Genomic DNA, 13,929 nt, shown 5'->3' with positions numbered 1-13,929 from the left:
TTTGATGCCCCGAGTGTTTCATACCAGAAAGCCAACTGGGCCATTGCAGGGTTTTTTGCATATGCTCATGGAGCCTCTGCTTGGGGGCTGCCCTGTGGAGAGGAGAGAAGGCAAGATAAGGCCCTGAACCTGAAGGCAGCTGTAACCAGAGGCTCTGGAGGAGAAGGTGACCATCCCAGCTTAAGACGCTGCTGGGCTCCACGAGTATTATTGGGAACTCAGGGAAGCTCTGAGCTGATTGATGGCTTAGGCTTTTTGGGAAGAACTGGAGGAAAAGTGGGACAAAGCATAACAACAGCTCCCTGCTCTCCTTAAAGCTGTGTGGCTGCACTTGCTCCCATAAGTAGTCATGGGATGGAAAAAAAAGGCTTATAAGATGTGCCTCTAGGAAAGTGCTTTGAATGTGATCCTGGTTCACAAGGAAAGCACTTTGCAGTCACATGTATTATTTATTGCCCCTTTTATGACCTCTTTTGTCAGGCGCTTGCTCTCTTCAGTGTGAAGCAGGTTTTCTTTTCAAAGGGATGCTGCACTGGGTGGGACGGGAAGCTGGAGAGAGCGGTCCTGAGGAGGTGGGGCGTGGGGCTTTTGGGGGACAGACCCTGGTTGTGGCCAAAATGGCACTTGATGTGAGAGGAAAAAAAAAAAAAAGGAAGAAAAAAGTAAAAAACAAATTCTTAATTAAAAATTGTTATAGGTCTTCTCAGGAGATGGAACAAAATGGGAAAATATCTGGGTTATGGTAGCACCCATTACTTGTCCACATTGGTGTTTGTTTTTTTTTTTCTTTTTCTTCCCTACAATGAGACTGTGAGATAGGGAAATGAAAGGAGACAAAATCTGCAAAAAAAAAGGATGCAAAAATGAACTGTTTTTTCCCATTGACAAAAAACAAAACAAAACCTTCACATTTTTTTTAGGCCAGTTCTGTTGCAGACAGATTTCTCTGATCAGCTGAAAAACTTCCACTGCCACTAAAGGAAAAGCTGTATTTAAATAAATACATAAATAAAATCAGTTCTTGTTGCAGCAGCACATGCTCCTATAGCCCCTCAACTGATTGTCAGAGCCCATTTTAACAGCTTTTAATATATGCAAGCTCAGGAATTCCCCCTTCTGAACTCAAAATATTCCCATCCTTCTTTTGAATGAGCTGCCCAGCCTGGTAGGGATAAATGCCTCCCCAAGGCAGCTGGGAGCGCAGCAATAGAGGAAGGATTTGGCTCAGTTTCCTGCCGTAATAACTAGTTTTCTGTCTCTCTGGTTCCTGCTCCAACAGAGGACTCATCGTGTTGAGCAGCAACTCCAGCTACATCGTGGAGCCTGTCCCTGGCAGCCCAGACCAGCACTTTATCTACAGGTTGGGTAACCTGAGGCTGCAGAGAGGAGCCTGCGGCCACCGGGACAGCGTGGTCACAGCTGAAGGCTGGCTCAGGGACTTCACAGCTGGGGTGAAAACACCCCACCTCAGGGTGAGGAGGGCTCTGACCGGGTCCCTGTGTGATGCTCCAGATTTCCCCCTGGCTCCCAGCCTGCGGAGCCTGCTGCTCTGCAGGAGCACAGTTTGGAAAGGGAAATGGGAGAGAATATCTGAACTTCGTAGCAAGCTGGTTGCCAAATAGTGGTTCCGGCAGGGAACTCAGTGAGTGCTGGGAGCACGGTGACAAATCCAGGCTGTTGCTGTTCCTGCGTGGATTTGTGCAGGCAGTATGAACAAACTGGGATGGGCTGAGAACACACATATCAACGCGTGCTATAACTGACCTGTGATGTTGGTTGCTCTAAATCAATCACATCTCGAGGTCCCTGATGGGGTGGGGTGAATGGCCAGTGAAAAACTAACGGTGAAAAATAGCCCATATATATGTTTTGCAAAGGGTTTCCTGGGGGATATTGGGGAAATAACCTTTGTTGCCACTGCTGTAGGTGAGGCGGGAGACTCTGCAGACTATGAAGTACGTGGAGCTGCTGCTTGTGGCTGATTACGCGGAGGTGAGAAAAGGGATGGGTTTTACACCAGCTGAGCACTGGGCATGGGGCGAGCATCCCGCCTGCAGCATTGCTGCGGACGGGTTCCACAGCTGGAGCAGACAGGCTTCCCTTTGCCATCCCAAATATCCTGCAGCCTGCAGCTGGGGAGAACTGAGTCTCTGTCACTGCTGTCCCCTCTGCTGCCACCATCAGCCACTGTTGCCCAGCAGGTTATGACTGGGACAAGGGTTGGGGGTCAGTTTTTGCCTCCCGAGGTACTAGTGATCCAGAGCTGAATGCTCCCATATCTTCATGGGCATTTGGGAGCCCCTTTGCTGCCCCTGGTTAAGGATGGGAGAGACTGCCTTCAGCCTTGGGTCACCTGGGGGTGTCTAGCAGTGATGTGCATCTGTATTTCATCTCTAGAGAAGATAACTAAGATTACCCTCTGCTTTGAGCTCTTGGCAGAGATAGAAATAGGTGTTTCAAAGGCTCCAGGTGATAGAATAGGGCTGGAAGAGACCCATTGAAGCCAGCAATCCCTCCCCTGTGCCCAGCCTGGACTGCATGCCAGATGTACTTACTGACAGTGCAAACTGCGCAGTGTTTCGTTGATCATTTAATCTCCAGCACAGACAGGAGTCGGGCTGATCCTATTCATAATTTACAACATGAAACTCCAGTAGTGAAAGCCACGTACTGCTCTGGGCTATAATTTATTCTGAACAAAACCAGAGAGGCAGAAGCCATTTCAGTCTCCTCTATAAGGCAGCAGGATGCCAGGGAAAGTATGGGAAAACACGTTATACCCAGGAACTGCCACATGCTGTTGACCATTTCATTAGACAAGCTGGGGTAGGCACCCTCGCAGTATAGCTGTGAACTGCCCTTACTCTATTGCTTCCCTTGATAGGAGAAAAGTCCCAGCTTTTGCAGTCTGCTTAATAAAAATCTAAATATTTTGCAACATTAATTCCTTGAATCAAGCACTGTTCGCTAAAATTAAATCATTAATTACCGTGTAGCTTAAATAGGCAAATTAGTTCTTCCTGGATGTTACCATGTATTCTACCTAAAAAATGTTAATTATTTTTGATGACTTTGGGTTGCTCCGCTCAGTTCCTGCCACCACTGGAAAAAACATCCCTGCAGTGGGATGCCAGGGATGAATTCTGAATTTGCATGTACAGGTGGGTTTATAGGGAGATGTACAGTGAAGGAAGGATTTGGGCATCATCTGGTAGTTACCTTCCAATTCTCAAAATAATGTGACATGTTTTAACATGTTTCATCTCTTTCTAGTTCTCTTCATGCTGCCTGACATGTTCATTTTATTCAGTTTCAGAAGCATCACTTCAACATCGAAGCAACAAGGCTTAAACTAGTGGAGGCAGCTAATTACGTCGATAAGGTGAGATCAGGTGTGCATGAACTGAGGAAGACAAAGCTCAGATTGCCAATTATGAGAACTGATTGTGGCAGAGGAAGGCTATCTTCTTGGGAGAGAGAGAGAAATGTTTTGCTAGTTCTCCCCAGTGACTTGGAGAGTGGAGACTGTTTTCCATGTGGTTCTGTTGTTGGACGCTGGGGATGTGGTGGGGGAGTCTCCTTTCCTTAACATGGAGCCAGCAGGAGCATCTCTTTATTTTAATACATCTCTGTATTAACACCTAAATACTGCTTTTTGACAAGGGACTAAGGTATTCACTTCAAATTGTAGAAATCTTGACAAAAATCTTGGCCTTCAGAGGTCATCTTTGCAGTGGTACGCAGTGCTGTTGAAGTTAACATCACAGCTTTTCAGATCTACTCCCTTTCTACTCCCCTTCTCTCCTTAAACTCCTTCCACTGCTCCCCGCCCACCCCTGCCCAGGAAGACTTGTTCTGTTTGTGCTTGACGTGGGCAGCAGATTATTTCCTTCCTTTTTGAGGAATTTTGACATATCTAAAGATGAACATGATGTCAGTCTTCAGTCTTTGTTTCTTTCTTTTTTTTTTTTCCTAGATGATATCTCTGTCATTCATTAAGAAAATGAATGTTTAGCATCTCTAGTCCAACCCAGTTTAGCCTTGCGGGTGGCACACATTTCATTTTGCAGAGACATGGTGCTGAGTTACAGTGCATTTCCCGAGAGAACATCATCTCTGATCATGTGTTTCTGTAGTAGCATTGATCAGTGTTTATACACAAGGTTTAAAAGGAAATAAAATAAATTAGTGGTGCTCATTTTGTCCTCTCTTTTCCCTCCTGTATCTGTCAGTTTTACAGGTCCCTGAATATCCGTATTGCCTTGGTGGGGCTGGAGATCTGGACTCATGGGAACAAATGCGATGTAACTGAGAATCCCTACTCCACCCTGAAGTCCTTCCTGGCCTGGAGTAGCAAGGAGCGGGTGTACAGAAAATACGATAATGCCCAACTAATCACGTAGGTTTATTTCTTCTGAAATAACCCGTTTCACAAAGTGGGTTGCGTGGGTGGGAAATCAATACCTAAGATTATATTGTTCTAAGATTCAGCGAGGCAGATTTATATAGTGGCTGCTCCACCAGCATTAAGCTATGGCACCCAGAGCAGTGAATTTAGGAAAGGTGCAGGTCTCCGGCTATGCAGCAATCTCAATGCACGTGCATCAAAGTGTGCATCAGCTTTTTATGTGCATATCACAAGCAGCTGCACATGATCTGTCACAGCTACATGTGCCGTTTCAAGAAAATCTGAGCCATAAGCGAGACCTGTGAAGGGGAGCTAAGCCCTTTGCAGAAGGCATTCGTTCCTAGCTCACCCTGCTGAGACACAGCAGCCGTGGTGCTGGGAGTTGATGATCTGTGACTCATCCTGCTGATCTCATTAGGGCCAGTAACTATGGCCAGCAATGCAGAAGTCATTAGAATAAAAATCTGCAGGAAGTCTTAGACCTTCTTGCCTCTCCCATGGTAATTCATTGACCAGCAAATTCAAAGAAGGATGCTGTGATGCAGAGCAAAATGCAGAGATACAATACCGCTCCTCCTTTTTTTTTTTTTTTTTTTTTTTCCCTTTAACATTTCTGTATTTCTTCTTGATGCGGTGATGTCCTGCACGGTAATAAAATAAATAAAAATGACGCTCCTGCGTCAGACACTGGCAGGGCCTGTGCAGACTTCCATCTTGCCAGGCAGGAGCCTAGCGGGGCTGCACCACAGGGGTGTCACTGAGCTCTCTGTCATGTCCCTGAATCCCAAACCAGCAAACAGTAGTCTTAGGGTAAATGAAGTATTCACAATCAGTACCCAATTAAGGATCCAGAAACAGTCTTTTCTGTACTTGCTGCAAAGCTCAGCAGAGGACACTTTTTGGCACTAGACCATTATGAAAAATAAGATTGGCTGGTCCATAAAATAAAGGAACAGTCCAAGAAATTTAGGTCCTAAGGCTTTGTACCTCTGGTCTAATGTTTTGTACCTGAAGATATTACTAAAGAAAATGTATTCAGACACAGTACATGTACAAATCTTGGGACTGCAGGATGCCTCAGTGCCATTTCATGCTCTTTCTGGGTTGATTTTAGGGGTGTGCCCTTCCAAGGTACCACAGTAGGCTTGGCTCCCGTGATGTCCATGTGCTCTGATTTCCAGTCAGGAGGAGTAAACATGGTAAGTCATTGTTCATGCCTAACATGATGTTTCTTGCTAGCAGTGAATACGTGCAACAGGTGCCTCCTGAAGCCCAGGAATAAAATATTTCCTCTGAAGGCCTCTAGCTCACCTGCTCACAGGCAGGAATACCTTCAGCAGATGTTTTCTACAAGTAGCATTGAGAAATGACCCCGAGGTGCATGGGACAGGCACAGGTGAAATGCTGACTTGCCTCTTTGACCTTGCACAGGACCACTCTGATAATGCCATCGGTGTTGCTGCTACCATTGCCCATGAGATGGGACACAACTTTGGCATGAATCACGATTCAGCTGGCTGCTGTACTACCCGTGCGGAGGATGGAGGCTGCATCATGGCTTCTGCAACTGGGTGAGTCCGGCTTACAGGGTCTCACTGGTAAATGCAGCGGTCTGGGGGGAGGAAGAGCTAGAAATCCAGAATGAAGCTGGGTCTGTTGCTTGATGTTCTTCACCGTTATAAAGTCAAGTTTTCCTATATTTTGTCCTGAGAGACTGTCTCAGGCCTTCATCTCTGAGTTTGTGCTTCCCCCTGTGTCCTGCCAAGAGATCCATCACTCCAAAGCAAGTTCAGTGCACACACATGCATCCTTCTCCAAAACCTGAACTGTGTGGCTATTGACAGCAAGCACAAAGAAATGAGGGGTGACCAGAACATGTCATGGTGTGTCACCTTGGCACGTAGACTTTTATGGTGGTTTCATTGCTGTGTTGCACATGAAATGCATAAAGAGTTGACAGGGTTTCTAAAGCATCTCCCAGAAAAGATAAAGTGTTATAATGTGGTGAAGAGAGGAAAAAGTGTTACTTCAGGAAAGAACTGGTAACTGATTTTATTAAAAGGCACAGTGATTGGATTATGTTTCCAACTAAGGAGATATGAAAACAGATCTGTTGCTTGCTGTCTCCGGAATATGGCTTGGGTTCGGTGAGCCACTGAAAACCAGTGTTTGAAAGGGAAAGAATAACTGGCTTCTAGAGAAAAGGGAAGTGAGAATGACTCTGGAAACCACCAGGATTCTAAAGCTCATTTTGGATGAGGAACGACAACAGCTTTCATATTTCAGTCACGTAAAAACGACAGTGGAACACATTCACCTAAAGCCACATTCCCTGTTTCCTCAAGCACTTCCCCTTTGGGGTTCAGCAGTTTTTAACAGAATTGTCTCCACTGAATACCTTCTTTTATGTGACATATTTCCTCCAAATATGGAAAATGTTCAGATGAGCAGTGAACACATGCAGGTAGACATTGGCATGTGCTTGTTTTTGGTGCTCTGAACACTTGCTTTGATCTGTCATGATGTTTTTCTACATTCAGGCACCCATTCCCCAGGGTATTCAACCAGTGCAACAGGAAAGAGCTGGAGAAGTATCTGCAGTCTGGTGGAGGGATGTGCCTCTCCAACATGCCAGACACCAAAAATATGTATGGAGGGAAGAAATGTGGAAACGGCTACTTGGAAGAGGGGGAGGAGTGTGACTGTGGAGAGGTGGAGGTAACAGTTGTTCAGATCCAACCATTTGGGGCTTAGCTGGGACACAATGATTTTATTACATGCTTGGTAAATACAGTTACGTGATATGTTAGCAGCTTTTCTCTGTGCAGGAGATATGCATACCTGTCCTATATGTAAATGTGTATGCAATGTTATCAAGGTTGAAAAGTATCATATCATATAGATATCAAAGTATCTAACTAAATTTACAGCGCGCAGTACGATGCATCCCAGAACTCAGGGATGGTGCAATCCATGATAAAACAGAGCCGATGAAAGCTTCATTAAAAAAAAAATAAATAAATCTTCCTACACATCGCATTTTCATGCATCTTTAAGTGCAATTTAACTACAGCTCCATTTTTGATAAGGATGAGGCTTCTCTTAGAATTGCATCTTGCTTCTCCAAACCCAGACTTTGACTAGTAAGCCAAAAGGGAGCTGAAGCTAGCAGCCCAGACTCACCAGAGGTAATGAGCATAGCCTATCATACCCAGTCCGTTCAACAGAGGATATGATTATGCAGTAGTGTAAACCAGCAAATGCTGGGTTTCACGAGCATGTTGCGGAAGAAAGGCTGACACTGAATATAATTCATCTTCTCACCCTCACACTTCAATGCTCTGACACCATTCTTGTCTTGAACATCTGCCTTGTAAACTGTGCTGCATCTTGCCATCTTCCAGGAATGCGATAACCCCTGCTGCAATGCCAACAACTGCTCCCTGAAGCTGGGTGCCGAATGTGCCCACGGCAGCTGCTGTCATCAGTGCAAGGTGAGCTTTCTGGGTTTTTCTAAAAGAGGAGAGAGAATAACAGTGGTAGGTACATGAAGGTGAAACAGAGGGGAAATGGGAGCAAACACAGCCAAATATAGAGTCCGTCTCCAAATCCTCTCCAAAATGAACACAGGCAAATTTTTCTCTTCGGCTCATTTTTATGCTTGCATGTGAACTCCATGCTTGTAGTGACCTATCCTGAACATGGGAAAAATAATTTTCCAGGAATCCGTCTGGACTCTAACTCCCTTCAAAAGAAACTTAAATAAACCTCCTAGGTATAATTGTGTATGTCCTTCCTCTGCATCCATGGTAAACTCAGGGCAAGGGAGATGTAAGTTACACATGAGGAAAATGTCACCAGCAGAAATGACAGGCAAATACTGAAACAGACTTCCCAAATGGGGGGGTTGGAGAACAGATTACACAAGCATCTGTCAGAAATCAGAAATTTAGGTGTATCAGATCCCACCCTTGGGTACAGAGAGATGGAGCATCATTCCCTTGAGATCTGGCAGCCTTATTTTCTGTGCGTGATCTCATCCTCACGGAGGGAAGAGATCCAGTCACCAATTTGATTCTACACAGCTAATGAAGTTACAGAGTCATTTGGATCACTGCTGACCTCAGAAAACCTAGCACAAGGTGGATGAAAGGATGAAGGTTTTTTCTTTTCTTACCTGCATTAGAGACATTGTGCAAACACGAAACCAGCAAGGAGCCAAACCATAATTCCATTTTTTCCCTTTGTACCTCTTTAGCTGATGTCTCCGGGAACTCTCTGCAGGGAACGGTCAGGACTGTGTGACCTCCCAGAATACTGCACTGGCCAGTCACCATTTTGTCCCCCCAACTCTTACCAAATTGATGGGGCTTCTTGCGAAGGAGGAAGGGCGTATTGCTACAGTGGCATGTGCCTCACGTATGAAGACCAGTGCTTGCAGCTGTGGGGGCCTGGTAAGGACACTACTTGCAGTGAAACGTATTTTCCTTTGAGCTGGCAATATTATGTAGTATCCTGCTGTTATTCACCCTGTGTAAGGCAGTAGTACCTTGCGTATATGTTATCAGTGACAAAGCCTGAGGAACCTTCTCTCCTGCCTTGCTTGCTTGGAGGAGGCGGCAAAAATTTCCCATGCTCAAACCATGACAGAAAAAGGACAACTGGGTGGTTGGCATAGGGTGAGGTGGGCTGCCAGGCTCCACAGAGACCAGCCACATGAGTTTCTCCCATGCAGGAGCAAGGCCAGCACCAGATGCTTGTTTTGAGAACGTTAATGCTGCCGGAGACGTCTACGGGAACTGTGGGAAGGACATCTACGGCAACTACAGGAAGTGCGAGAGAAGGTAGAGAACAGTTACTGGCTGGAGAAGATCTTTTCATATATTACAAATTTATGGGCCAGTAGACTAAATTGAGCCATGCTTTGGTTTCAGTTCCTCTCACATCCCTGGGAAACCAGTTGCTTCCTGGTAGGACTTAGAGTCCTTATGACTGAAGCATTAAGTTTACCATTTTCTGTCTTTTGCATTTAAAACATCCAGTTGGTATTTTTTCGAAGCACAGGAACAGGGGATTTTCAATCCTGTAAGCTGAAATGTAGTTTTCTAACATACTACCGAGACAAAGGCTTCTCAGTTTTCTCTGTGATTTTTTCTGAGGCTGGCCTACCATGGGGACAGTGAAGTGATACTATCAGTACCCATCAAACACTGGTGCTTGCTCTTTTGTCATTGAGCCATTCCTCAACACTGCTGCTTGAACTTACGTGTAGAGCTGAAGCCTATGAAACATTCAAAAAGCCAGAAATAATCATTTAGCCTTTCCTTTGAAATCAGAGATGCTAAATGTGGGAAGATCCAGTGCCAGAGCTATGCTTCCAAACCCCTGCAGTCCAATGCCGTAGCCATAGACACAACCATCTCCCTGCAGAGGATGCAGGTGAAGTGCCGAGGGACCTACGTGTACAGATCTGAGAAAGAAGACAAGGAGATGCTGGACCCTGGCTTGGTGTTGACAGGAACAAAATGTGGGAGCCATCATGTAGGTACAGTCCTGCCTGTAATGGTGTGGGGAGGTTCAAGGCTTTGTGGTTTTAAGGCATTCATTTCTGATGTCTAATGTCTTTTTAGGGGATTATTATGTTTGTTAGAAATTAATTTCTTAGATGTTTCTGAGTAGTGGAAGAAGGCACACCAAAGACCATACCTTAAGTCTTTGCCAGATGAAGACTGGGCCAATGCAAAATATGGGGGTTACTAATTTGCTGAGGTGAGACACCCGAGAGCTCCTCCACAGAGTTGCCACATGGATATGGCCAACATATCTACTTCTGAGCTCCCACTCCTCTCTCCGATGTGTGCTAGCTGGGATTTAGGACAGTGATGAAATGTTTGCTTGGGAAAGCTAACTTCATGGCCTGTTGTTCTGCCTGTGGTATTATTTGTGTCCCAGGGTGTCTGGGAGCCTGCAAATCACAAACGAACGTGAGGCAGTCATGTGGTATGCAACCAGAAGGGCTTGCATTGAACTTTTGGGATTCTTTCTCTGCAGGTTTGCTTTGAGGGGCGCTGCCAGAACACATCCACCATCTTTGAGTCTGAAAGCTGTAGCAAGAAGTGCCACGGCAATGGAGTAGGTATCTTCCTTTTTGTCTCCGTTTCAGGCTGAAGCAGGATGGGCTGCCATTCATCTGTGCATTGTTGTTTGGCTCAGTTCTGACACCACACTTAGGTTTGCTCTGGACTTCTGCTTCCTAATTATTAGTTTGCACCTTCATGCCATGTTTGATGTACTTTCTGCTTTAATCATCTGGGCCCAGTTTAGGCTGAATCCAAAAAGATCAGGCTTACTAAGGGAAAAAGTAAAAACTCATGTTTAGAACAGTTTATCCGAAGCTCTGCTCTGTTGTTCCCCCAGGGGATGGAAAGAAAAGGGTGGTGGGAATATTTTAAAGCTTTTGCTAATGTTTCTAGCAGAAAACATTTCACATCAGCATCTCTCCATCCCCCTGGTCTAGTTAGGCAATGAAGAGGAGCAGTAAATACTGCGGTGTGCAGCAGTGTGTGCCTTTGGGCAGCTTGGGAGGCCCCAGGATGTGCCTGACAGAGAGCAGGGCCCATCCCACTCTTTCATTCCCAGTCTGCTCCCTCTCATATGGCCCTTAAGGTTACAGGGAGCAAATGGCAGCTGTTCCACAGAATGAAATTAAACACTGCACTGAGTCTCTGAGTCTTCCCTCCCCAGGTCTGCAACAACAACAAGAACTGCCACTGCAACCCGGGATGGGCTCCCCCGTTTTGCAACAAGCAGGGGAGGGGAGGAAGCATGGACAGTGGCCCACCTGTGCCAGAAGGTGAGTGGGACCAACTCACTGTGATGCCACTTCAGAAAGACTTGGCTTAAATTAGGAGCAGAGGATTTCCCATTTAACAAACTGTATTTTCTTGCCCCCAGGCTCTTCAGCAGCAGTGATAACTCTGGTGATCCTGGCTCCCATTCTCCTTCTCATTGGAATCATGCTTTTGCTGTATTATCTGAAATGCTGGAATAAATTTGTCATCTGTTCTCTAAAGAAGGCCCCGCAGTTCAGGTAAATGATTGGTGCTTGTCTGCTTCCATCCGCTCCCTTTCAGTGTCAGTACAAAAAAGAAATTGCAGTGGTTGTGAGGAGTATAACTGTATCGATTTGTTGGTATAGTCAGTATTTGCTTCTCATTCGTCGACTGGTTAAATTATAACAAAATACATCAAAGAAAAAGGAGAAAAATCCAGGAAATAACTCTTATTCTTTTCTTTCTCTGACTGTCAGCGACACCTCTGGAAATGGCCATGCGAACCCTGCCTTCAAGCTGAAAACCCCTCAGACGCAGAGAAAGGTAGAGGCAACATCACCTTCCACTTCCCAGGGGATATGCAGCTGCCCTACAAAGCGGGATTTTGTTCCCTTTCGTACTGTAGTTAAGGGGTGGATTTTTCAAAGGATGAGGAAAATAGACAGATGTGTCTCATGGCTGAAAGTCAGTGGGAGCTGAGCATAGCATCTACTTCCAGCTGTTTCTTACAAGGACAGAGATGGGACCTGGCCAGGCCTGTGGCCGCTTGTCTGTCCTGATGGATCCTCTCCTGTCACATCCCCCCTTTCAAAACTGCAGCAATCACAAACCTGGATTGATTTGCAAGAGCTATTTACAGTGCTAATGCCCGAGATAGTCTGTTCTCTCATTTCCTGTTTCTGCCTCTCAATATCCCAAATTGTCCTAATCTATCTAATCAACACCTACTAGACACATATAACACCCAGGTGTTGCAGCTGATATTTCCTGCTATGTGACTGAAAGACCTCAAGTAGATCCTCAAAAGAATAGCAGAGAGTAAAGAGGTCATTTGAGGTGGACATACCTAACTCCTGGGATTTGTGGGTCTCCTGCACAGGTGATTGATTTCCCTGAAATCCCATCAAAACCTCCTCCCCAGCCACCTCCCTGCCTCCAAACAAACATGCAGCAGCCATCTGCCTTCTCCAACGGCTACAACCACAGCATGGGGAAACCTGCTGGGGTGGCACAGCCGACACCAGCAAAGGACGTCACCCGGCGGACACCTCCGAGCAGGCCAGCACCTCCTGCCCCCAAGCCACCTGTCTCTCAGGTACAAGGTCATGCTGCCATCCTGCAGATGTGGTTGGATGGGGAGGTTTGTTCCGAGTAAAGCCCCTTTAACCCTGATGTTGTGGGTGGGACACAGTAATCGGGGGTCCTTCTTGCTTTGTTGTGTAGCTGACCACGACTGTGCTGGCTGTTAGCACAGACAATTACTAGTTCAGGTCCCCAGATACCTCTGACCTGGAGCAGAAGTCAGGTAGCCTGGATCACAAGGTGGTATTTCCTTTACCAAAGTCATCTAAACATTTTTTAATCTGCAGATCAAATGCATATTTGGAGCCTTGGGCAGTTGGAAGATGTTTCTTTGACTTAAGTTACCATAAACTCTGGCTTTTAAAGTGTTTATAATTCTTTGAAAGCCCTTTTGTCAGTATCAGCATTGTGAAACGTTTTTTGTTTCACAAAGAATACATGGAGCAAATTAATTTTTATTCAGATGAGGAACAAAAATGGGACCATTAGTATGTTGCATAGGAAATGTAAGACTTAACCCAGACTGACCCTGTCTTATGGGAGCATCCTAACCACAAGGTTACTTTGAGGGTTATAAGGCTATGGGGTACTTATTTACTTCTCTTGCTGGTGGTTTTGTTCTAAGCTTAATAAAGAGCCCACATTCTTGTGAACAAATTGCAAATCACTCAGACTGACTTAAACCCATTTTACCAAAATATTCCCCAACTAGCTTTATTTCGTTAGGCCCAGAAGAGAAAGAAAGGCCTCAGTTGCAGGGGAAAGCAGGAGGCTGGCTCAGGCAGTCTCTCCAAAGGACATAGAGGAAAACAAAACCAAAATATTTTACTGAATGGGATTCGTTTCTAGCTCCATTGTTCCTATGAACAGCCGGCACTTCGGCAGGAAAGAAAACTAAAACAAAAGCAGGAAGCTGACTCTAATCAATAAGGAATAGGTATCCTTCCCAGCTGCTTGTTGACAAATTCCCCACAGTCTCCATTGTGTTCCCTCTCCAACGCACCCAGTCTCTTTATATGTCAGACCTACTAGACGGGACATTTGTCCTAGGATTTCCAAAAGCAACCTTGCCATTTCTGGGTTGGAGAAGAGCCACAAGATCTAGAAGATAGAGAGGAAGTCATCAATTTCACTGTTTGCTAGTGTCAGTGTCCTTCCTAGACATTTGCATCATCTGCCAGATTCGCTTACTTGCTGTCCTAATAAGAGCTCTTTGGACCCAGCTCTTGGTGGTGTTTAGCCTGCTTTGTCCCTCCTGCAGTCACAGGGCAAGGTTCTTGGAGAGCAGTTAATCCCCAGACATCAGCTGATGCAGCCACCAAGCATTGCATTTATACATAGTCTAAGGAGATTGCAGGGTTTTTGGGTGCCCTCCAAGTTGTGAAC

At 45.6% G+C, this 13,929-nt stretch overlaps 1 protein-coding gene across 1 annotated transcript in view; it reads left to right on the top strand.

The window, feature by feature from the left end:
- Window positions 1–13,929, top strand: part of ADAM19 (ADAM metallopeptidase domain 19) — a 29,817-nt gene that overhangs the window by 13,750 nt on the left and 2,138 nt on the right. The window contains exons 6-21 of the mRNA XM_050713681.1: window positions 1,280–1,472; window positions 1,927–1,992; window positions 3,311–3,382; window positions 4,233–4,399; window positions 5,523–5,607; window positions 5,840–5,979; window positions 6,949–7,126; window positions 7,813–7,902; window positions 8,667–8,862; window positions 9,144–9,252; window positions 9,745–9,949; window positions 10,460–10,540; window positions 11,153–11,261; window positions 11,363–11,498; window positions 11,718–11,784; window positions 12,341–12,556. Coding sequence (XP_050569638.1) covers window positions 1,280–1,472; window positions 1,927–1,992; window positions 3,311–3,382; window positions 4,233–4,399; window positions 5,523–5,607; window positions 5,840–5,979; window positions 6,949–7,126; window positions 7,813–7,902; window positions 8,667–8,862; window positions 9,144–9,252; window positions 9,745–9,949; window positions 10,460–10,540; window positions 11,153–11,261; window positions 11,363–11,498; window positions 11,718–11,784; window positions 12,341–12,556 — 2,110 coding nt within the window. The remainder of the gene's footprint in view (window positions 1–1,279; window positions 1,473–1,926; window positions 1,993–3,310; window positions 3,383–4,232; window positions 4,400–5,522; window positions 5,608–5,839; window positions 5,980–6,948; window positions 7,127–7,812; window positions 7,903–8,666; window positions 8,863–9,143; window positions 9,253–9,744; window positions 9,950–10,459; window positions 10,541–11,152; window positions 11,262–11,362; window positions 11,499–11,717; window positions 11,785–12,340; window positions 12,557–13,929) is intronic.

Source organism: Cygnus atratus, chromosome 14 (genome assembly GCF_013377495.2).
Source record: "Cygnus atratus isolate AKBS03 ecotype Queensland, Australia chromosome 14, CAtr_DNAZoo_HiC_assembly, whole genome shotgun sequence".
In the NCBI taxonomy this organism is placed as follows: Eukaryota; Metazoa; Chordata; class Aves; order Anseriformes; family Anatidae; genus Cygnus; species Cygnus atratus.
This window is presented reverse-complemented; position numbering and strand designations above follow the sequence as displayed.